This window comes from Cricetulus griseus, chromosome 6, assembly GCF_003668045.3.
Source record: "Cricetulus griseus strain 17A/GY chromosome 6, alternate assembly CriGri-PICRH-1.0, whole genome shotgun sequence".
NCBI classification, from domain to species: Eukaryota; Metazoa; Chordata; class Mammalia; order Rodentia; family Cricetidae; genus Cricetulus; species Cricetulus griseus.
Window position 1 is genome coordinate 136246841 of NC_048599.1, and position 24258 is coordinate 136271098.

The window sequence follows — 24258 nt, forward strand, 5'->3', positions numbered from 1 at the left end:
AATGCCCCTGCTATGGTGAATAAGGCATACAACTGAAGCTAAACTGTGTCCATCGTGCCCATGTAAGGGATGACTTACAATAAAATAAAGATATCCTTCATGTTAGTCTCAAAATAGGCAGGAAAGGGGGTGAGAAGTACATGAGATGAAAGTACTGGCTTGCCATTTCTTACAGCTAGGTCAGTGGTAAGAAAAATACAAATTTAGGTCTATGTTAAACATTCCTTTTTGAAATCCTAAAACTGAACAATAAAAAGAAAGAAAACAAATTAGAAATAATAGTAAAGAAAGAAACAAGCTGAGCATGGTAGTACAAGTCTTTAATCCCAGCACTCAAGAGGCACAGGCAGGTGGATCTCTGTGAGTTCCAAGACCAGCCTGATACACACAGAGTTCTGGGGCACAGCCAGGGATACATAGAGACCTATCTCAAAAATTAAAAAAAATTAAAAACCCATCAGTGTAAGATTGTTAATTCACTAAGTCAGATAGAATTGTGCTTACTGAAAAAGTAAACTCAGTAGGGACCTCACAACTGATATGGGGCTTTGTAGCTTTTACTGAGTGAGCCTCATGGTAGGACATGATCTTTACCAGAAGAGTGAGTGATTTAGACTAGTATGTAAGCATGCTTCATAAAATGGTTTAAGGCAATCAAAAGGCAGTAAGAAAAAGCAGATAAAAAGGACATTCTGAAGTCACTGAAAATCAAATTTGGCAGGATGTGTGTTAGGACTGGGCAAACAATGAGAACCTGCATTTGGATCCCTACCACCCATGGGATACAGCTGCACTGACCTGTAATCCTAGTGCTGGGAGGCAGACAGTTTAGCCAAGTGGTGAGCTCTAGGTTCTCTTAGAAACCCTGCCTCAAAATAAGTTTTAATTAGGTAGACAGTGATAGAGGAATATAGCAATGTTGACCTCGTGCCTCCACACTCATATATGCATAGGTACAGACACAACTCATACAGAAGCATACAACTCACGTAAGAGTTGTGGGGATAGAGAGATAGCTCAGCCTTTAATAGCACTGCCTGCTTCTTCTAGGGGACTCAAGTTCAACTACCAAAATCCACATCAGCAGCTTACAATGCCTGAAACTCAAGCTCCAGAAGATGTAACATCCTCTTCTGGAACTGCACATGAGGTGCATGTATACATACATACACACATATATAGAGAGAGAGAGACAGAGACTCTCTCTGTTAAAAAGGACTTGTTAAAAGCACAAGTAGCAAGGGAATTGTTGACAGAAAGCCAACTTACTGAGTTCAAGAGCATCTAGAAAGTTTTAAAATACAAACAACAGTTCACCAAAGGGGTAGAAGAGGTACAAGTAATCTCCATTATGTTAGCTCTCATGGAGGAAGTAAATTTTGTGAATAGGCTCAGTCAATTGCTTCTTACAGGTTAGTCAAGGGTTGTCTGCAGGTAAGGACCAATCAAGGTGAGGCTCTGAACTGACTACAGATTTACTTATCTTCTTCTAGTGAAGAATATTTGTGGCTGGGCAGATGATGGGGCCAGGTATGCCTTGGTTTCTGGCAGAGCTTCTGGCACCAGGGTAAAGAGCAACAGTGGGCAAATACAAAGAATGGCACATGTGAAAAAGACTGAACTGAGCTTGTCTTGGTAAATGTCCTCTCCACATATGCTACGTCCTTTTCTTCTGGTGGAGGGGCAGGTTATCCAGCCCTTTCAACAGACAGATGGGGTCGATGGAGAGGCAGTGGCAGGCTACAACCTGACCCTAGGAACAACAACAAGCACAAGAAGAAGAGGCATGACCACATATAACCCCAATTACACTTTTGCCCTAGCAGGACAGAGAAACACTAGTTCACTTTGCTTTATTATCCCCTTAGCTGCCGAATCCCAAAACCAATCCATACTTGCTTTGAATCAACAACGGGCTTCACAGATTTGTTCCCAATCATTGCAAAAAAAACTAAAAAAAAAAAAGTTTCACTACATAATACTAACCTCTGAAGGTGTTACAGACTTAGAACTGCATCTGAAATATATACAAACACACCTAAAGGAGCAAGGATGGAGCCGGGCGTTGGTAGCACACGCCTTTAATCCCAGCACTCGGGAGGCAGAGGCAGGCGGATCTCTGTGAGTTTGAGGCCAGCCTGGTCTCCCGAGTGAGTGCCAGGATAGGCTCCAAAGCTACACAAAGAAACCCTGTCTCGGGGGAAAAAAAAAAAAAAGGAGCAAGGATGGGAGGATGGGGAATCAGTCCACAAAGGGATCAGAAGCCAGGTAGTTGAAAGGCACAGAAGATAGCCAATAAAGTAACTGAGAAAAATCCTACAAGTCTGTCCCTTAAGCATTAAAAATGATTAAAAGATTAAAGACATCCCTAGAAGCTGTAAGATTGCTGAATGAAAATTCTAGCGCAAGGGATGGAGAGTAGCCATCAGAATACTAAGCACGATGTTCCTGATGATGCATTAAGGGCACAACTACTATGGGTACAATCAACTATTTTCCAATTGAATTTAAAACCCACTCCAATGAAACCAATGTTTGGTACTGAAATTTAACACAATAACCTGTGGATGGGAAGTCATAGACCCTAGAAGAGAACTATTGCTGTTGTGTTGTTAAATGGACATAATAGATCTCTTTTTTTCATGTGCATTGTTGATTTGCTTCCATGTATGCCTGTGTGAAGGTGTTAGATTTTCTGGGACTGGAGTAACAAGACAGTTGTGAGCTGCCATGTGGGTGCTGGGAATTGAATCCAGATCCTCTGGAAGAACAGCCAGAAGCCATCTCTCCAGCTCCATAACAATCTTTTCAATTTGCCTTTTAAACATTTATGTTTACATATGCATAGAACACTGCTGCTGTTGGTCTTAGTCAAGAAGGCTTGTTTGTGCAGTGGGTGGCATTTCTGTGGAGATTCATAACTGGTCAAACTGCTCAAAAGTGACTATTGCTGGAACAGAGTGAACCACTAAAAGGGAGAAAATAATCATACATTTCTATCACTCAGAAAATACCATGGAAGAGAAAACAGAAAAAAATGTAAGAGCTAGAGGGTGTAAATGGAGTTCTTACTTGGTCTAAGTAATAAAAACCCAGAGTCAGATATAGAGGAAAATGCTGAAAGATCAGAGAGAGGGAGCAAGCCACCGCCATACCTTACCTCCTTTGCGGCTCAGCAGACACAACAGAACAAGTTCCTGTTTCTCCCTGATTATAACCAGTTTCGCCCAGCTAGCTCACTTCCTGTCTGTCTGTACTGACCTCCAGACCGCTATGGTTAGCTAGTGGCAAGCTTCATTCTGACCTTTAGACAGGCTTATTTGTACAAGCAAGAGAGGGGACTGAGCGTATAGAATACTTTCCTCCGGGCATGTCCTGGTCACTATTGTCTTGAAATCAGAGCAGCTATGAGACCCTCACACAATCCAGCCAAATGAGCATTCCCTTGTGAAGGGGTAGAGAGTCATCAGATCCCCCCACTCTAGATTATAACCACTTTCTCCCTCCTGCCTCCCACAGATCCTCCTACTGAAGATGCAAAACTTTAAAGAAATAATGCTGGACAGGGTGTGGTGGTATATGCCTTTACTTAATCCTAGAACTCTGGAGGCAGAGGAAGGTAGATCTCTATGAGTTCCAGGCCAGTCTAGTGTGCCTATCAAGTGTCAGGCCAACATAGCAGGACTCTGTCTCATAGAAGAAGAAAAAAAAGCAGTTCATATATGTGAACATGGAATTCAGTCCCTGCTTTCCTAGAAAAGCTCCAACTTGAATCAGCCTGCCTGGAAGAAGGCCACCATCTTGTGGTTAAAAGAGTAAGTGCAGGCTACACAAAGTAGACAACAAAAATGCCCATGCTTAACCAAAATGTTAATAAATTCCTTGACCATCCAAAAGTCCTTACTCTTGCTCATACTGGAAGTTTTAATCTTTCAAGACCAGTGCTCTGTGTCAGGATTAATTAATATGGTATGAAAACACACATCTCTAGATGAATCCCATTCATATTGTAATAATGATTTTTTTAAGATTTTATTTATTTATTATGTATACAACATTCTCCTTCCATGTATATCTGCACACCAGAAGAGGGCACCAGATCTCATAACGGATGTTTGTGAGCCATGGTTGCTGGGAATTGAACTCAGGACCTCTGGAAGAGCAGTCAGTGCTCTTAACCTCTGAGCCATCTCTCCAGCCCTATAATAATGATTTTTTTTTTTTGTAATAATGATTTTTAAAAAGAAAGATGAGTCAGGCAGTGGTGGTGCACGCCTTTAGCCCTAGATCTCAAGAGGCAGAGGCAGGTGAGTTTGAGGCCAGCCTGGTCTATAGAGCAAGTTTCAGGACAGCCAAGACTACACACAAAGAAACCCTGTCTTGAAAAACCAAAGAAAAAAAAGAAAAACCAAAAAAAAAAAAAAAGAAGAAAAAAAAAAAGAAAGAAAACCAAAAAAAAGATGGACCATGCTAGATACCACTTAAGTTTTATGATGTTAAAACTGTGATGGAACACACCTTTAATACCAGCACTTCAGAAGCTGAGGCAGGCAGGCATCTGTGAGTTCAAGGCTGCCTGGTCTACAGAGCAAACTCCAGGACAACCAAAGCTACACAGAGAAGCCTTATCTCAAAAAAAAAAAAAGGGGGGGGGGAGAACAGACAAAAACCTGTCACTTCCTTTAAAAATAACATTGGATCTCCTGGAACTGGAGTTACAAATATTGTGAGCCACTAAGTAGGTGCTATGAACTAAACATGAATGTATTCAGCAAGCACTATCATTCATAATAGCCAATAAAAGTGTGATCAACCAAAAGGTCCATCAACAAAGCAACGGACATAGTTGCATTATTGCTCAGCCATAAAAGAAGATTGTGATACACACTACAGTAACATAAATAAACCTTAAAAACTGAGAGCACAGCTTGGTGATGGTGGTGCCATGCCTTTAATCCCAGCACTCGGGAGGCAGAGGCAGGTGGGGGGAGGATCTCTGTGAGTTAGAGACCAGCCTGGTCTACTAGAGCTAGTTCCAGTACAGCCTCTAAAGCAACTGAGAAACCCTGTCTCAAAAAACCAATAATAACAATAACAACAACAACAACAATAATAGCTGAGAGCTTGCAGGCATGGTGGCATACCTCTTCAAAGCAGAGGCAGGCGGATGTCTGTGAGTTTAAGGCCAGCCTTGTCTACAAAGCAAAAACAAAAACAGAACTCAGTAAAATATACCACTCACAGAAGACTATATATAATACCATTTAAATGAAACTAGAAAAAAACTACTAATGGAATGAAGTTTATTTGAGGGATGATGAAAACATTCCAGGGTTTGTGATGTGTTTATTACTAAAACATCCAAGTTTCTGGACTAGTAGTAGTAAGTAATTAAAACACAAGCAACGGATGAGTAGATAAGTAAGAAAAGTGTGGAGGAAAAGGGGGAGTGAGGGTAAGCAAGGGAAGGGAAAAGGGAGGGATGGGAGGGATATTCTCTGCTAGAAGTCTACAAAATCCAGTCAATCTCCTAGACATGGAAAACCCAGTCAACAGCATTTTTACTTTTCTACAACAGCATTCCCAGTCTTTCCTTGGTCCCCTTTTATATAGCTACCTATTTGTCTCCCTACCAATTCTGCTTCTTCTACAAAGAAGAAAAGAAAAAGATGCATACTGCAAAGGTCTATACAACTTTCTGATTTCTACTTTCACTTTTCATAAATAAAAAAAAAAAAGTGCAACTTCTCTAAGAAATCCAACATTGCCCTTTTTAAAGATAATCTATGGTGCTAGAAAGATAGCTCAGTGGTTGAGAGCATGTGTTCTCCCAGAAGACCCAGGTTTGGTTCCCAACACCCACATGATGGCTCACAACCCTCCACTACTCTAGTGCCAGGGTAGCCAATACCTGCAAGTGATCTAAAGATATACATGCAAGCAAAACACTTATATACATAAAAATAAATCTTTTCTATTAAAAAGTGATCTATCCCTAAAGGCAAGAATAATTTGTATAGCAAGAGAGAGAAGGGGGTGGTCTGCCTATGCTATAGTCCATCTATCCTACTTCTCCATATACCCAGACAAGATCTCCAAACTACAACTTTGTGCCTGCCAATAGTATCATTTCAAACCACCTCCACCCTAAAGAGCGGCCTTGGAGACAGGAAGAGTAGAACCAACCAGATGCATAGGGTACAGCTTCAGCATGCACAAGAAAATGGTTTTCCCAAGAAATGTATGTTCTTGACTTGAATAAAAAGTAGAATGTATAAACCCTTACTGGCTGTATGACTAACATTAAGCACCATTAAAATTTATAACAGATTTTTTTTTTTAATCCTGGCACCAGCACATTCACATGCCCAATTGGACTCAGAACAACCACGCAAAATAGTCATTTTTGAGTGCACATCATCCCCAAGTCATCACCACTGCTGGGGACAATGATGGCAATGAATAGGCTTACTAGTGCCTCCACCCCATTTATTTTCAGGGGCAGGCACAAAGGAATCATCCCTATTGTTCCCGAGTCCTCATTACTGCAATGTGGAGCTGCATTTCCTCATATCTGGGAGAGTAACCCTCCTACCCTCCCCCACCCTTTTGTTCCAAGAACATGCTCAAAAACAGATTACCAACCAATATGTCTAATCTGTCATTTGCAATAAACCAACAAATAGGTGAAAACACAGCTCCTGTTGGGTCTCTGCATTTCCAAAGTGTCCAGAACTTGCCTGTACATTATCTTATTTTTCTGTGAAACCACTTTAAAACGCCAGGTGTGCTCTGCTGCCTTATGTTTCTGCATTTTTTTTTTACATAGTCCTGTCATTCCAAGGAAAATGAAATATACTAATCAACCAGTGAGGTGGGGCAGCAAATCAAATGTAAATGTGAACTACATGGACTATCTGGCTGGTCCTTAAAGTTCCTATGAGAAGAGCCGACAGATTTCTCCATCTACCCACCCAGCCCAGATCTCTAGTCCCTGGAGCTCAGGGTCCTGATAGTGGCTCACCTGGCAGGGTCTTCCTTAATCACTAGCACTGAGATTGTCCTTGGGACAGGGAAGGAAAAGTAAACAAGAATCAGAGATAGCAACAGGATTTGAGTATTCTCTATAGATGTTTGAAACCAAGAACAACTACTAATTTATCATTAGCACAGGTGATGATAAATCATAGCCACCGATGGGCGTGGTGGCGCACGCCTTTAATCCCAGCACTCGGGAGGCAGAGGCAGGCGCAGGCGGATCTCTGTGAGTTTGAGGCCAGCCTGGTCTCCAGATCGAATGCCAGGATAGGCTCCAAAGCTACACAGAGAAACCCTGCCTCGAAAAACAAAAAACAAAAAACAAACAAACAAAAAAATTATAGCCAGGCAGTGGTGACACATGTCTTTAATCCCAATACTCTGGAGGCAGAGGCAGATGGATCTCCATAAATTTGAGGCCAGACTGGTCTACAGAGCAAAGCTGCAACATAGAGAAACCTTGAAAGGGAGAGGGGAGAGAGGAAGAGAGAGAGAGGGGGGGAGAGAAGTTATGAGCTTCATCCTGTCATAGAAAAAATAAGCCAATTGGCTTCAAGTGTTCTTCAAAGCCCTCAGCCAGGGAACTTCTCACTCCACTTTCAAGAAAATGCACACATCAAGTGGCCAGACATCAGAATTGAGCTATATGGGTAGGGAAAAAAGCAAGAGAGACAAAAAGGTGACCCTCACAATTACAGAAAATATCTATCTCTGCTTTACTGGCTGTAATCATAGCCAGAGACCAAACAAAGGAGAAAGGCTGGTGTCCTGTGCCAACTACCAACCTCTACCAGCTATGGGGACTTTTATCAACCTCTCTTCTAAATACAGCTGCTCACTGCGGCTAAATGCAGAGGACTACAATAGTTCAACTATGCCTTCCCACAAAGCTCCACTCTCACTAGGCATGCTCAAACTCTGTCCTCTTCTTTCCTGAAATGGAAGCTGCCCAAGAAGCCACTCCAGGGAACCTTAGGCCTCCTCAGACTAACCAGGATTTAAAGAATTTGACTCGGAATGTCTATATGTATTATTTTCACCATGAAAATGGAGAAGGATCTCACCACAGAATCCACTAATGATAAGCTCAGCCCACAAAACAATCCCATCTCAGGGTCACTCCAGATAATACTGTTTAAAAAATAACAATAAAAATAAAAACAGACCAGGAGACTGAAGATAAGTCTCTATGAAACAAAAAGTAACCCCACTCTGACACTGGAACTCAGAGAGTCCCAGAGAGGGCTCGAAGTCAAAGAAGCCAAGACAACAGCAGACAGAGCAACATCCAGGTCAAAACAGTTGGTTCCCCTCCACCAGACAAAGCTGCTCCAGGGGGCAATACAGCCTCCCTATACTCTCCCCCTTACCTCACCAGCCGAAGCCCAGACTTCACCACAACACAGACGGAAGCTTAATAATATTATAGGCTCCTTTGTTTTAAAGTAAGAAATTTTTATTTATTTATTTTTGGTTTATTCAAGACAGAGTTTCTCCGTATTGCTTTGGAGCCTGTCGTAGAACTCTGTAGACCAGGCTGGCCTAAAGTAAAAAAATATTTTTAAGCTTTATAAAGCCTGAAATACTTCATTTCATATTTTTAAGGGTTATATGAAAATAAATGTCACCAACCCTTCTATGTAAATACAATCTTACAACCTATACACATGCAGTTATAAAGACTATCCCGGGGCTGGAGAGATGGCTCAGAGGTTAAGAGCACTTCCAGGAGTCCTGAGTTCAATTCCCAGCAACCACATGGTGGCTCACAACCATCCATTATGAGATCTGGTGCCCTCTTCTGGTGTGCAGATATACATGGAAACAGACTGTTATATACATAATAAATAAATAAAATCTTTAAAAAAAAAACCCACCTTGAGTGACTCATCCTTAATACAAGAGCACATGTTCAACTATAAAAACCATGTGACTGATTCACTTTAAATTAACAAGATCATATACTCAACTACCTGCTACCAACACAGAAAACAGAGAACATCCTATCCACTATCTTATTGTAGCTACCTCTAGTAAAATAGACAAAGGATGAAAAAAGTAAACTAAAGGAAAATAAATTCATGTGGCCAACAAAAATTAATAAGCAGGGGTCAGACAGATGGTTCAAAAGAGCACCTGCTCTTGCAGAGGATCTAGGTTTTAATCCTCAGCACACACAGGGCAGTTCACAACTATCTATATCTCTAGTCCCAGATTATCTGACACTCTCTTCTGAACTCTTCAGGTAACAGGCATTCCATACATACAAGCAAAATACTTCTACATGTAAAATAAGTAAATCTAATAAAAAAATAATAAATGAACTAAAAAAGACACTACTTTTTTACATACTAAGATATTTTTACTTATGAAGGTACAAAATAATGTAAAAATAGACATGTCTGCTTGGCACTGGTAAAAGTCTTTAATCCCAGCACTTGAGAGGCAGAGCCAGGAGGATCTCTGTGAATTTTTTAAAATAATTTATTTCATGTGCATTAGTACTTTGCCTGCATGTATGTCTGTGTGAGGGTGTCAGGTCACCTGGAACTGGAGTCACAGACAGTTGTGAGCCTCAATATGGGTGCTGGGAAATGAACTTGGGTCCTCTGGAAGAGCAGTCAGTGCTCTTAACCACTGAGTTATCTCTTCAGCCCTGATCTCTGTAAATGTATAGGTTGCCTGATCTACATATAGTACCAGGACAGCTATAGTATCTACTGAAGCGCAAAATGCACAATCCCTGTGACCTTGAAGTATCTTTAGATATCTATAATATCTGTTAACTGCATAAAACCATGGGTTAATATGACATTTTCATGATAAACGTAAGGTCCTTTGGTAATTACCACCCCCTCATTACCCTATCCTTCCTTCCTGTCCCTTAATAGCCTCTTTTTCTACTGTTATGCCTTTCCCCGCCCCTGAGAGAACCATGTAATATTTGTTAGATATATCTATTTTGTTTTTTGTGTAGTGCTGAGATTACACCTAAAACCTTGTGTGTGCTAGACAAACTACCACAGAACAAGTGTTAGAACATGCTGGGCGTTGGTGGCACACACCTTTAATCCCATCACTCAGGAGGCAGAGGCAGGAGGATCTCTGTGAGCTCAAGGCCAGCCTAGAGCGAGTTCCAGGACAGCGTCCAAAGCCAACGAGAAACTTTGTCTTGAAAAAAAAAAGAACACAGGCCTTTGATCAAAAAAGGGGCCAGCCTAAAAGACTAAATCTCACAGTCTGAAAGATCAAGCTAAGCCTTCCTACACCTAGCTCTCTCTGGGGCAGAAAACTAAGCAGCAGTCTGTGCTGTAACACCTCAGTTCCTAACTCACAACTGTCTATAATTCCACTTCCAAGTGACCTGATGTTGCCTTCTGACCTCGTGAGCACCAAGCACACAAGTGATTCACATACACACAAGTAGGCAAAACACCTGTGGTAGTTTGAATGTAACTGGGCCCCATAAACTCATAGGGATTGGCACTATTAGGAGGTGTGGCTTTGTTCGAGTGGGTATGGCCTCTTGAGGAAGTGTGTCACTGTGGGCTTCAAGGATTTCTATGATCAGGATACTGCCCAGTGTTTCAGTCGACTTCCTGTTGCCTGCAAGATGTAGGACTCAAAGCTATTTCTCCAGCACCAAGTTTGCTGGCACACCATGCTCCCAGTCATAATGCATCTGAAATTGTAAGCAAGCCACCCCAATTAAATACTTTTATTTATAAGAGTTGCTGTGGTCATGTGTCTCTTCACAGCAATAAGAACACTAAGACAACACCCATACACATAAAATAAAGTAAAAACAGAAAAAAAAAAAAAAAAACCTATATTGAGAGTTGACATGGTGGCACAAACCTGTAATCTCCACATCTGGGAAGCAAAGGCAGGAGAGCTGCAAATTCATAGCCACGATGGCCTATATAGTGAGTTCCAATCTAATCTGAGCCAAAGAGCAAAACTTATGTCAAGATAACAAAACAAAACCTATATAGAGATTCTACCTCACTTCAGGTACAATGACTATCATTAAGTAAACAAAAACTAGGATATAAGATTTGTCTCAACAAATAAGAATACATACTGTTCTTGCAAATGACTGACGTTCAGTTCAAAGGAATCCAAAACCTCTGGCCTCTGAGAGCACATACCCACATGCAAACATAGGCATAGGCACACAAAGAAGCGTGCAAGCATGCAAACACACACACTCAGTAAATAAGTGACTGGAAATATGACTCAGCAATTAAGAGCACTGGCTGCTTTTCCAAAAGACTCCATTCTCAGTACCGATGTGAAGTTCAAGACTTTTCAGATGTTACCTGAAGCCAAGAAACTTACTCCATGCGAGTGCGCTTGCGCTCTTTCTCTCTGTGTGCATTGGTGTTTTGCCTGCATGTGTATCTGTGTGAGGGTGTTGGATCCTGGCATTATACACAGTTGTGAGATGCCATAATAAAAGACAAGCTGGTGACATAACTCAGCCTTAGCCTCCTAAATTCTGGCTGGTTTGCCTTTTTAAAGACCACACTGAATTCCTAATAAAGAAGAAATCGGAGAGGCCAGAGAGATTAGTCAGTTAAGGTCAACTGCAATGATCCCAGAAACAGAGGATGTGGACCTGGAGAAAGCAAAAGAAATGGTTGGATTCCTGCTACACTGAACTCAGTTCACTATCATGACAGGTCTGAGTGAGTAGAAGCCAGGGAAGCAACTAGACATACTATAATGTTGAGGATCAACCCCACAGCCCAAACTGAGTACTATCATGGTCATGAAGTCCTACTCTAAATGCTACCAATAGTCACATATAGTCTCCATTTTCTTACAAACACCCAGCTAGGCTGGACACCAACCTAAACATTTTCACCTATATGCCTGCCATGCTATCTCCTACCAGAGATAATTAAATTAAGTCCATAGTGAAAGCTCATCAATTTCTTTTGCTGTTTGACATAGTATTGCTTAAGAGGAGTACAACTGAAACTGTAACCAAAGACGACATTATGCTTCCAGAAAAATCTCAATGCAAAGTATCATAAGAAACATAATAGCTGTCAAGCACCAAAGTACTTCTAGGTGACAAGGAGTATTCTTTTTTCTTTTTCTTTTTTTTTTTTTTTTTTTTTTTTGGGGGGGGGTGTTTCTCTTTGTATCCCTGGCTGTCCTCAAACTCAGTCTGTAGACCAGACTGGCCTGAAACTCAACTCTGCCGGCCTTTGCCTCCCAAGTGCTGGGATTAAGGGTTGGGCCAACATAACTACCTAGGATGGGTTGGTTGGTTTTTGGAGACAGGGTTTCTCTGTATTGCTCTGGAGGCTGTCCTGGAACTCACAGAGATCCACATGTCTCTGACTCCCTGAGTGTGGATTATTTATTTAGAGATGCTGACATTCCTGGAAAGTACATGGACTGAAATCACTGTTGAAATGAAGTCACATGAAGCTGCCCATTCCACTTAGGTTCTGAACTACTTCATCATATGAATAACTTGCATGCTCCCTTTTATAATAAGCTGCCGATACCTAATATTTATTAACTAATTAAAATATCAAAAGCAAAGTCTGGTGTGATGGAGCAAGCAGCACTTGGGAGGTGGAGTCAGGAGAACCAAGAATTCAAGGGTAACTTAACCTACATAGTGAGTTCAATGGCAGACTTTGTCTCAAAAAGAAAAACAACAACAAAAAAGGAATAAGTGGAAAGTTCCAAATATAAGTTCCAAAATAAGTATCATCACCCTAAATGTTTTCCATTTCCCTCCAGTTTTCCTCCTTATATGCATGGGGTTTTTTTTGTTTTGTTTTGTTTTTTAAAGATTTTATTTATTTATTTATTATATATACAGTCTTCTGCCTGCATGCCAGCAGAGGGCACCAGATCTCATTCAAGGTGGTTGTGAGCCACCATGTGGTTGCCAAGAATTGAACTCAGGACCTCTGGAAGAACAGTCAGTGCTCTTAACCGCTGAGCCATCTCTCCAGCCCCTTATATGCATGTTTTGCATGGTTTCCCCTTCCACACTCCACCATATTCACAAACCCCTGATTTTCACGATGGAAACTGAATATTTCATTAGGTTCACAGATCATAAAGTATTAAAGCATTTTTCAGAGGGGCCTGGCAACAGAAGCCTGTAATCCCAGCTACTCAAGAAGCTAAGAAAGGAGGGCCTAAAGTAGGTCTGACTGGGCTACAGAATGAGTTCAAGGACAACCTGGACAAAGCAGTGAGACACTGTCTTAAAGTGAAAATGTACTAGGAGTAGTTTCAATGGTACAGCACTTGCCTAGCATGCCCAGAGTCCTGGGTCCAATTCCCAAAACTGCAAAAGCAAGGAAGGATGGAGATGACAAAGAGTAAAATACTTTTAAAGCAAATTTTAAAGGATACTATTAGTATTTTGATGCAAGTGATAACTGTTTAGTAAACATAAATACATGCCATGCATTTGATTTTCTTCTCCCCAAGTAAAATGCTCTGTAAGATTCCTGAGCACACAGGGGATAGTATATGGTAGTCTGAAGAATGAGGAAAGTCTTTGCTATCAATTAGAGTTTTGGTTTATTTTTGTTGTTTTTATAAGATTTGTTTTATATTTATGTGCCTGCACGTATGCATGCTCACATGGGACTTGGAGACCAGAGAGGGTGTTAGGTTCCCCTGGAACTAAAGTTACAGTTATGAACAGCTCCATAAAGGTGTTAGGAATCAAATCCGGTATACTTTAAAACTTTTAAACTTTTTAATTACTGAACCATCTCTCCAGCCCTTGTTTGTTTTGAGACAAGATTTCACCCAATAGTTGTATTGGGCCCAAAAGTTTCAATGAGTATCCCTAGACTCACACTTGTGATACTTCTGCTACCAAAGCACTAGAATTATAGATGTGTCATTAGGATTTTTTTTTTCCAGCTTGTACCAATCCAGTGCTTGGAAACAGTCACTACATCCCTTCTGCTGTATGCATCCCCTCTACTCAGTCTCTAACACCCACCTCTGTTCCCCATGGTGGCATATATGAGCCATAAGATTCAGAACCCCAGCTTAGATGCACCCTACTACCTAGCAGACTCCAACCACCCTGTGTGCTCAGTTTGTGTGCATTAGCACCTCACTTTTTTTTTTTTTTTAATGTTATGTTAGGCAAGTGTTCTATACTCAGCTACATCCCTAGCTCTCCACTTCATTTCCCAATCACAGTATACACCCCACATCTGACTTGAGGTCTAGGTGTACACTCTGGTCTCTTGGTCTGAGAAGGTTTGTACAACTCTCTATTCTGACCCATCTTGCCATGACCTAGCTAACATCTTCATAAAAATGACAGGCTAAAGACAGAAGTTAGTGGCACATTTAATCCCAGGACTCAGGAAACAGAGGCAGGCAGATCTCTAAATGAGGCCAGCCTGCCTACTGGCCTACAGATTAAGTTCCAGGACAGAAAAACATTGTCTTGAAGAAAAAAAGAAGAAGGAGAAAAGGAGGAGGAGGAGGAGGAGGAGGAGGAGGAGGAGGAGGAAGAGGAGGAGGAGGAGGAGGAGAAAGAAAGAAAGAATAACATCAGGCATGGTGGTATGTATTTCCAGCACCAAAAATACTAAAGGGGCGGTTAAGAGCACTGACTGCTCCTCCAGAGGTCCTGAGTTCAATTCCCGGCAACCACATGGTGGCTCACAACCACCACGAGATCTGGTACCCTCTGCTGGCATGCAGGCAGAAGACTGTATACATAATAAATAAATAAAATCTTTAAAAAAAAAAGAAGAAATTTAAAAAGTGTATTGGCCTGAGGATTCAGGACTGCTAGCTTCATTAAAAAAAAAAAAATACTAAATAAGAGTAGGAAGGACTGGAGAGTCAGCTCAGTGATTAAGAGAACGTACTATTCTTGTCAACGACCCAGATATGATTCCCAGCACCTACAAGGCAGCTCACAACCAACTCCAGCCCCAGGGAACCCAACACCCTCTCCTAACTTTTGTAAGCACCTGCCACAAGGGTGATATACATACATACATGCAGACAAAATATTCAGACACATAAATTTGGAGGGGGGGTGGTCCGAGACAGGGTTTCTCTGTAGCTTTGGAAAAGCCTGTCCTGAAACTTGATCTATAGACCAGGCTGGCCTCAAACTCAGAAAATCCACCCTGCTATTGATCCCAGGTTGCTGCTGGTTAATATCATCAAATTCACATTTCCAGGGGTTATCACTGTAGCTCCAGATCAGCCTGGGTTACGTGAGACTGATCCTGTGTTATGAGTGACTGTCCTTTGAGCCAAGCAATCACCATCTTGGGGCATTCAGCTGTGTCTCCTTACAAAAAAAATCATCACAAGTATATCTGTGGATGGCTTACATCCCCGAAAAGGAGGTAGAGAGGCATACCATATTCTCACACACTCTGCCTTAATTGAATCTGGCCAGGGGAATTGAGTATATATACATGTGGGAGGAGAGCAAAGCAGGTCTCCATCTAAACAACCATTCAAAAGCCTTCTTCACTGCTGGGTAAAGGCTCTCCTGTTATAGCCTGTTAGTGTAAAGAACACCCACACCCCTTAAGTCATCCCTTACCAATAAACTCAAAGGTTCCCCAGAGTGAACAATGGCAGAAACATGTTTCAGTTGACTGCTAAGATGTCTCCTCATGTGTTGGGGGCACAAAGGTCCTTGTGCCCAGAGCACTAGGGAACCAGGAATGCTAAACACACAGGGCACTCTTCTCAAAGGAGAAACTACCTATTTTCCACCCAGAAGGCTGAGTGGATATTGTTAACACCTTGGAGGCAGACCTCACTTACCCTTTGTTATAGAGGCAGACTATAGCTCTTGCCATTTGCTCTATGTTGCTTCACTGGCTATAGTCTTAAGTGTGTATGTTTTTACATTTCCTTCTCCTAGAGACACCTGGTATTTCCTATCTTTGTATATAGTTTTGTATCAAGCCTAAATCTTTTTCTTTAGACAAGAGGAATTGTAGTGAGATATCCACCCCACTCACACCCAAACCTCGTGGTCACAAGTGCAGTCATGAGGGAGAGTGGTTTTAGGTATGGGGTTGGGGCACAGGTGGCTCTCTTCCATTCGGGTCACAGAGTAACCTGTGTAGATCCTTGGAGCAGGAACTTGCGGTGGTCATCTGTTTCCTGTGTAAGTGCCTTCTCCCAGAATAAAATTATATTAACCTATATTGAGCTTAGTCCAGTGAATCTTGATCGATCCACGCTTCTATAGCAGACCTCACCGGAAACAACCTCAGAATGCTTATCCCAGTCTCTCCCTCCATAGACCTTTAGCTTTGTTTCTTGGTCAATAGGATCCATCCTTAAGGGAGATGTCACCTGTACTTTATGGCTGTTGACTTTTACGCTATTTAGGTTAGAGACCACTAGATTCTAGTCCCTTTAGCTATAGAACCCACCCACTCACATGCACTTTGTAATGGAGTTTCTAAGTAGTGACACATTAAGCTTTATTGTGTACCTAGAATTGGAATGATTGTTGCCTGGAAACTTTTTCCCAAACTGTACTGTATTTTAAATATGCTGACAAGGAAGCATCTGGAAGACTCCCAAAGTCTGATCCAGGTTGACGAAGTCAATCTGACCTGAGTTTTTATTCTTACCTCTTCATAGTTTGCTTCCCTGCCTGAATACCAGCATCGTCCCCTTCACTCGTGGAAAGGAATTTAACAATACCCTGTCTCACAAAAATGTAATGCAATACAACAAAAAGTCAGGTGTAGCCGGGCGGTGGTGGCACACGCCTTTAATCCCAGCACTTGTGAGAGTTCGAGACCTGCCTGGTCTACTAGAGCTAGTTCCAGGACAGCCTCCAAAGTCACAGAGAAACACTGTCTCAAAAAAACCAAAAGTCGGGTGTAGTGTACATGCCTGTAACCCCAGCACTCAGGAGGTAGAGGCAGAAGGATTACTACATATTTAAGGATAAATTGTTCTGAATAGCAAGGTCTATGCTAGGCAGGGCTATACAATAAAACTGTCTCAACATCAGCACTAACAACAACAACAAAAAAAAAATCCTCAATATGACTTACAAGCTAAATTATTTTAAAGCAAAGACAAACTCCATAAAATATGGCCAAACAAATTATTGTGACAGAGGCAGAAGCAGGAAACTAGTGTGCTAGCCTCCACTCTAGCTCAACTAAACTACCTAAAGATGTCCTATGATGTCAGGGCTGAATGAAGCATTATTTCTGCTGGTCTGTTAAGCCAATATGCACTCCAATCACAAAGTATACAATCAATCTCGGTCTCTCTGTCTCTCTCTCTCCTCTCCATCTCTCCTCCACCCAGAGAAGCAGCCCTGTACACAGTAACTATTCAGATGAGAATCCACTAACAAGATTTATAGTTATAACCAGTCACACAGTGACTTTAATCCAAGCACTTGGGGGCAGAAGCAGCTTGCCTTGTTCTATACAAGTTCCAGGAAAGTCAGGGCTACATGGGAAGATATGTCTCAAAAAGAAAAAGAAAAAAATTCACATTTAAAATAAATGCTTCTGACCTTCCACCTCCTCTTATCAAAAACAAACAAAAAAAAAAACAGGAAAAAAATAAAACCTGACATGTCTATCTAGGAGACATGTAAAAACCTGACAAAAACTTGAATAGGGAGTTAAAGTAAAGCTAACTCACTACATGACACAGAAAAGGAGAAATTTAAATAAGGGGATGATTAGTAATAAGCAAACTGACTGATGCAGACAGACAGAGAAAGGTACAGAGAACAGTGATAGTCAAAGTGGAATACAAACAAGCAAATCACATTCTAGAGTCACCGGAGACTAGAAGTTGGACCCTACAGAATGCTCCAGGAACAAAGCTTGCAGGATAGCTCACTATGTACAGATGCTTGCTGCCAAGACTGACAACCTGAGTTAAATTCCCAAAGCATCCCGAAAGTTCTTCTTGACCTATACCCAAGTACAGCATAGCAAAATTAAAAAATACTTTTTAAAAACTTCCAAAAACACACCACACTTGAGGACAGGCAAGCATAAAAAGGGGTAGGAATGAACTATTCCACTGGAAATAAGGAAAGCCAAAAAAAGACTACATGTGCTCAGGTGGATCTCTTGAGTTTGAGGCTAGCCTGGTCTACATAGTGAATTCCAGGACAGCTAAGGCTACACAGAGAAACCTTCTCTAAAAAAAAAAAAAAAAAAAAAAAAGATCAACTTTACAATCCTCCTCCATCATCCTCCCAAGCAGCTGAAATTGGCTTGACTTAAAATACATTCAACTTTATCAACTCTGGAAAAAAAAAAAAAAAACACACAATTGTACATATAAGAAGGTATAAGAAGGGGGCTGGAGAGATGGCTCAGAGGTTAAGATCACTGGCTGTTCTTCCAGAGGTCCTGAGTTCAATTCCCAGCAACCACATGGTGGCTCACAACCATCAGTTATGAGATCTGGTACCCTCTTCTGGTGTGCAGATACACATGGAAGCAGAATGTTGTATACATAATAAATAAATAAATAAATAAATAAATAAATAAAATCTTAAAAAAAAAAGAAGGTACAAGAATGTTCACTACAGGGCTAGTGAGGTAGTTCAGCAGGTAAAAGCACTTTACCACCAAGACTGATAAACGAGTTTGATAGCCAGAACCCACAAGGTAGAAGAACCATGTTTAGCAAATTGTTCTCTGATCTCTCACACACTCACACATGCATCCACACATAAATAAATGTAAAATAAAAAAAATTAAGGACATTCATAATAGCATTATTAGGAAAGATAAAACATAAATTATAATCAGTTTAAAGCCCTGCATTTGTGCTCTTACATACTGTTACATATGTAAGGGAGAAACACAACTGTGTTAAAGCAAAAAGAAATATTAAAGGCATTGGTGGCGCACGCCTTTAATCCCAGTAACTCGCAGGCAGATCTGGTCTAGAGAACAAGTTTCAAGACAACCAAGCCTACGCAAAGGAAACCCTGTCTTCAAAAACAATAAATAAATAAATAACGATGAAACAAACAAAACAACAAAAAACAAAGAAGGAAAGAAAGAGATATTAACACATGAGAAAAAAACAGGTGCTGGGGAGATAGCTCAAAGGTTAAGAGCACTTGCTGCTCCTGCAAAGGACCTGAGTTTGGGTCCCAGCACCCACACTAGGCAGCTCACAATCAACTAACTGCCTGTAGCTCCAGCTCCAGATCTGATGCCCTCTTCAGACCTTCCAGAGACTTGCATTTGAATGCAAAGACCAGATATTGAGTTCACAAACACACCTCTCCCTCCCTCCCCTCCCCTCTCTCCCCCTCTTTCTCCCCCTCTCTGTAAATCTTTTAACAGAACAAACCAGGTGTGGTAGCTCATCCTTGAATCCCAACACTCAGGAAGCAAGAGCCAGGTGGATTTCTGTGAGTTCAAGGACAACTAGGTCTACATAGAGTAAGGTTACCTTTTTTTTTTTTTTTTTTTTTTTTTGGTTTTTCAAGACAGGGTTTCTCTGTGTAGCTTTGGAGCCTATCCTGGCACTCGATCTGAAGACCAGGCTGGCCTCGAACTTACAGAGACCCGTTTGCCTCTGCCAACTGCTGGATTAAAGGCATGCACTACTACCGGCAAGTAAGGTTACTCTAAAAAAAAAAAAAAAAAAAAAAAAAAAACAGGCCAGGCGGTGGTGGCATACGCCTTTAATCCCAGCCCTCAGAAGACAGAGGCAGGCAGATCTCTGTGAATTCAAGGCTAGCCTAGTCTACAAACTAGGATAGCCAGGCCTGTTACAGAGAAACCCTGTCTTGAACAAAACAAAAAACTGTTTTTAGTAAAAAAAAACACTGGAGCCAAGAATGATGACAAGCACCTTTGGTACCAACAGCTCAGTGGTAGAGTTCTTGCTTTAGCATTCGTGACATTTTGTTAAGACAAAAGGTTTGTGAACCATAGAGGTCTCAAGTCCTCACTAATCCTGAACATACATTTAAGTCCTAGGTACCTGGGTGGTGGTGGCCCACACCTTTGATACTGGTGCTTAGGAGGCAGAGGTAGGCAAATCGCTGAGTTCAAGGCCAGCCTGCTCTACACAGCAAGTTCCAGAATAGCCAAGGCTACACAAAGAAATCCTGTCTGGAAAAATCAAAAAAAATAAATAAATAAAAAGAAACCCACAAAAACCTAATGTCAATTCTTTACCAAGCAATGGTAGTGCACACCTTTAATCCCAGCACTTGGGAGGCAGAGGCAGGTGGATCTCTGAGTTCAAGGACATCCTGATCTACAAAGAGAGTTCCAGCACAGCCAGGGCTGTTACTCAAAGAAACCATGTCTCAGAGGAAAAAAATAAATAAAAACAAATAATCCCTGGCACCATACCATGCCCCACACACACACCAAATCCTTCATAACCGACTTCCAAGCAGGAATTCATGCTTACCCAAACATATTCTTCAAGAGTGACAGTAGTAAAGTTCTACAAGGTTCATAGCCATTGACCCTTTTTTTCTTGAGACAGCATCCCCTGGAACCCACACTTGTCGTGAACTTGCTACATTACTGAGGATGACCTAAAGCTTCTACTCTTCCTGCCTCTACCTACCTACCACTGACATTACAGGAATTCACTACCACACCCAGTTTAATCTAGCCCAGCACCCTATCAATTCATCGACATCCTCAGCCCCATCATCATTTACTTAAGCAGCTACCAGAATAAAGCAGAGCACTCTCAAGAGCAAGGAAGGTAGGCTAAACTCCAAAGACAATGCTGCACACCAGTTCAAGATAATGTCCATTCTAACTAGCAGGTGACCACAGACTGAAAGAATTAAATTCCTCATCTTCTGTTACTGGCAATACACAGATAATCCCCTATAGCTGGTTGAGTAAAGACATAACAACAGCATTCAGAAACATGAAGTAAACACTAAAGAACTAAAAATTGCTACTGCCTTTGTAGAAAACCAAAGTTTCCAATAATGTCTCTTAGCCCTGACTTTTAAAATTATACATGCATATACTACTCTAAAAAACAACAACAAAAAAAATTGTTTTGGGGGGTGTTAGTGTTTGGGATTTTTTTCTGTAGAACTCACAGTTCTGGAACTCCCTCTATAGACCAGGAAGGCCTTGAACTCAGAAATTTGCCTACCCTCCCCAGTGCTAGGACTAAAGGCACACCCCACCACACCTGGCTGTTTTGTTTTTTGGGTTTTTTTTTTTTTTTTTTTGAGACAAAGTCTAACAAAGTATCCCAGGCTAACCTAATTTATGATCTTCAGCCTCCATGTGCTAAAATCACAGGTATGCATGTCTTAAATTAAAACTTAAGACTGAAGGAACAACAAAGCTAGATATGGTAATATACACCTGTGACCCAAGGAGGATCAGAAGTTCAAGGTCAATATTAGGAGCATAGCAAGTCAGAGGTCCGCCTCATATACATGAAGAGACCCTGTCTCCAAAAAAAAAAAAAGGAGATAGAGATACAGGTAGGCATGGTAAATAATATACCAATACACTGTCATGAGTTCCAAGCTAGTCACATCAAGGCTCAGTCTCAAAAAAAAAAAAAAAAAAAAAAAGGTAACACTGGGACTGGAGAGATGACCCCACAGTCAGAGCACTTGTTGCTGTTCCAGAAGACCAGGGTTCAACTCCCAGCATCTACTTGATGGGTTCACAACCACCCTAACTCCAGTTTCAGGGGCTGCACTGCCTCCACAGGTACCAGACATGTGAACATAAATGAAAGTAAAAACTCCATACACATAAAATTAAATAATTTTTTAATCTTAATAATAAGATACATATTAGCCACTCTGCTAAGTACAGATTTTGTTTGGGAATTTGCTCCTGCTGCAAGATAATGTTTTTGCTAAGACAAAACCCTATGTATCACACTCTGATTCTGTTATCAGGACATACATTTTAAACCCAAAAAGTGCAGGAGCCCACATTAATATTAAAAATGGAGAATAGGGGATATATTAATAAACCTCTCCAAGACCTCAGTAGTACACAAACACACAGTTAGATCTAAGTTCCAAGTGTCAGTGCTGATGGGTTAATCATCCCACAATTAATGAACCCTAACCAGTAAATATTTAAAAATTCAGTGAGGATGAGCCCAAACCTACCCTATTCCACAGGACCAACAGGATAAAAGACAAGTGTCCCTCACCCTACCATGTGCCTCCATGATAAACACTTAAAATCATAAATCCAAAGACAGGTGTAACACATAGCTATCGAACATGGGCTCTGTAGTCACAGATCTGTTATCTTCAACTAAAGCACACCCTCTGTAATCCTGGGGCTAAGTGCCTGTGGCTTCGTCTGCAAAAAGGATACCAGAGAACCTACTTGGTAAAATGAAATCACTGTCATTTTTATATGCCACATAATGCACAGGAGTCCTACAGTGGGGCTGGGACGAGGTACAGGCTCAACAAACACACACTCTATGTAAGCTGCCTGTGAAATCAGAGATAACTGGAGGCCACTGACACTTCCACCTTGGGGGATGGGAGGTTTATAGCTCAGGCTAGCTTTGAACATGCAATCCTCATGCCTCAGTCTCCCAAGTGCTAAGATAACAAGTATGCACTACCACTCAGTTTCCTCCATCAATTAGTAACACCAATTATGTGCCTGATATTGAAAAATGGGGCTGGAAAGACGGTTCAGCAGTTAGGAGAACCGGCGGCTCTTCAGAGGTCCTGAGTTCAATTCCCAGCATACTGGCACACAAGCATCTGTAATGGTTTCTGATGCCCTCCTCTGTCATGCAGGCACGCATGCAAAAAGAACAGTCATATACACATAAATTATTGTGTAAAAAGGAAGAAAAATGGCCAGGCCTACAATTGACCAGGCAAAGTTACTTACCCCTGCAAGGTCTTATTTTCCTCATCTGCTAATAGGAAATAACAGTACCCGCTGCACAGGTCATTAAAAAAAATGAATGAGGTAACTTCTCTGATGGGCTTAAACAATGCCTGGGACACATCAAGTGCTCAATAAAAGATGAGAATCATTCCTTCCTTACAAGCCTGGAAATGACTTAGGGTCATCTCTTACACACTTGTGTTCCTGGTGCCTGTCAGTTCTTGAACGTTGTTAAGTACTCAACAAATCCTCCTTGCATTAGAACTGAAAACTCGCCGTTCACTTATATGAATACCACTCAAAAAGGCAAGAGAAAAGAAATTCAATGACCATACATTATCTGGGGTAAAATGTACTGCTGAGCCTATGCACCGCACCACACATGTGCCAGCTTCTCACCACACCTTCACTTTCTGAGGTCTGCAAGTCCCAAAAGCTAACTGTTCCCGCGGCTAATTTCGGAAGAAAACTGTTATGTTTACACTTTCTTCCAAACCGGCCGCGTACTTCGGCCCTGAGAACACAACACTAGTGCATTCTGCGGACCCCGACTCCTTGCCGGCCTCTCAGCTTGGGGAAGACAGCGGTCCCTCTCGCCGGGGCATAACGTTTACGCCACAAAAAAACCAGGAAGCAAACTATCCCGCAGAAAGAGCAGAGGGAAGGCCACCACGCGAACAAAAGAACGCTAACTCGCCGTCCCCCGCCGCTTTAATGCCATCGGTGAAGAAATAAACTTGGGTCCGCAGACATTCCTCTGTCGAGCGTGCTGCCCGTGGTCACCCTGCTGCTGCGGCTTTGTGCGCGGGAGACGAGCGGGACTAACCAACTTTTCCTTAAAGATGGTGCCACGCTCTCGGCGGCGAGTGAAAGGTCACGGCGCGGGGCAGCAGGCGCAGGCCGGCCTCAGCTCCCCACGCACAAGTTGGCCCGCTCGACTTTGCCTTTTGTCTCCGCCACCCCCGCTCCGACCCGCCCGCAGTCAAGCTCGCGGCTGCGGGATGCGGGGCCACGGCCTCCTATCGCCCCCGCGCTGCTGCCGCCGCAGCCGCCGCCGCCGCCGCCGCCGCCGCTGCTCGGGCCCGCCGCGCACAAAGCGCGCCGGCGGAGCGCGGGCCGGACGCTGGGGCCTCGGCGCTGCCTAGCCCGAGACGGCGGAGGCGCGCGGCCCCACCCAGATCGCAGCACGCCCGGGTTCCTGCCCTCTCGCCTCCGCTGTTGCCATCATGATCGCGGCCCGCGCCCCGGCGCCGAACGCCGGCCCCGCGCCTCACCTCAGCATCCGCGGCGGCCATGGCCCGGGCCCCGCAGCGTGGCCCCGCCCCTCCCGCGCGCC

General features: G+C 42.3%; 1 protein-coding gene across 9 annotated transcripts in view; it reads right to left on the reverse strand.

The window, feature by feature from the left end:
• Ehmt1 (euchromatic histone lysine methyltransferase 1) overlaps positions 1 to 24258 on the reverse strand; it is a 143154-nt gene extending 118896 nt beyond the window's left edge. For 8 of the 9 annotated variants that reach the window (XM_027422793.2, XM_027422796.2, XM_027422797.2 and 5 more), the window contains exon 1: positions 24197 to 24258. In XM_027422793.2, the coding sequence (XP_027278594.1) occupies positions 24197 to 24217 (21 nt within the window). In that variant the 5' untranslated portion in view covers positions 24218 to 24258. The remainder of the gene's footprint in view (positions 1 to 24196) is intronic. The other variant, XM_027422790.1, reaches the window with a different exon arrangement.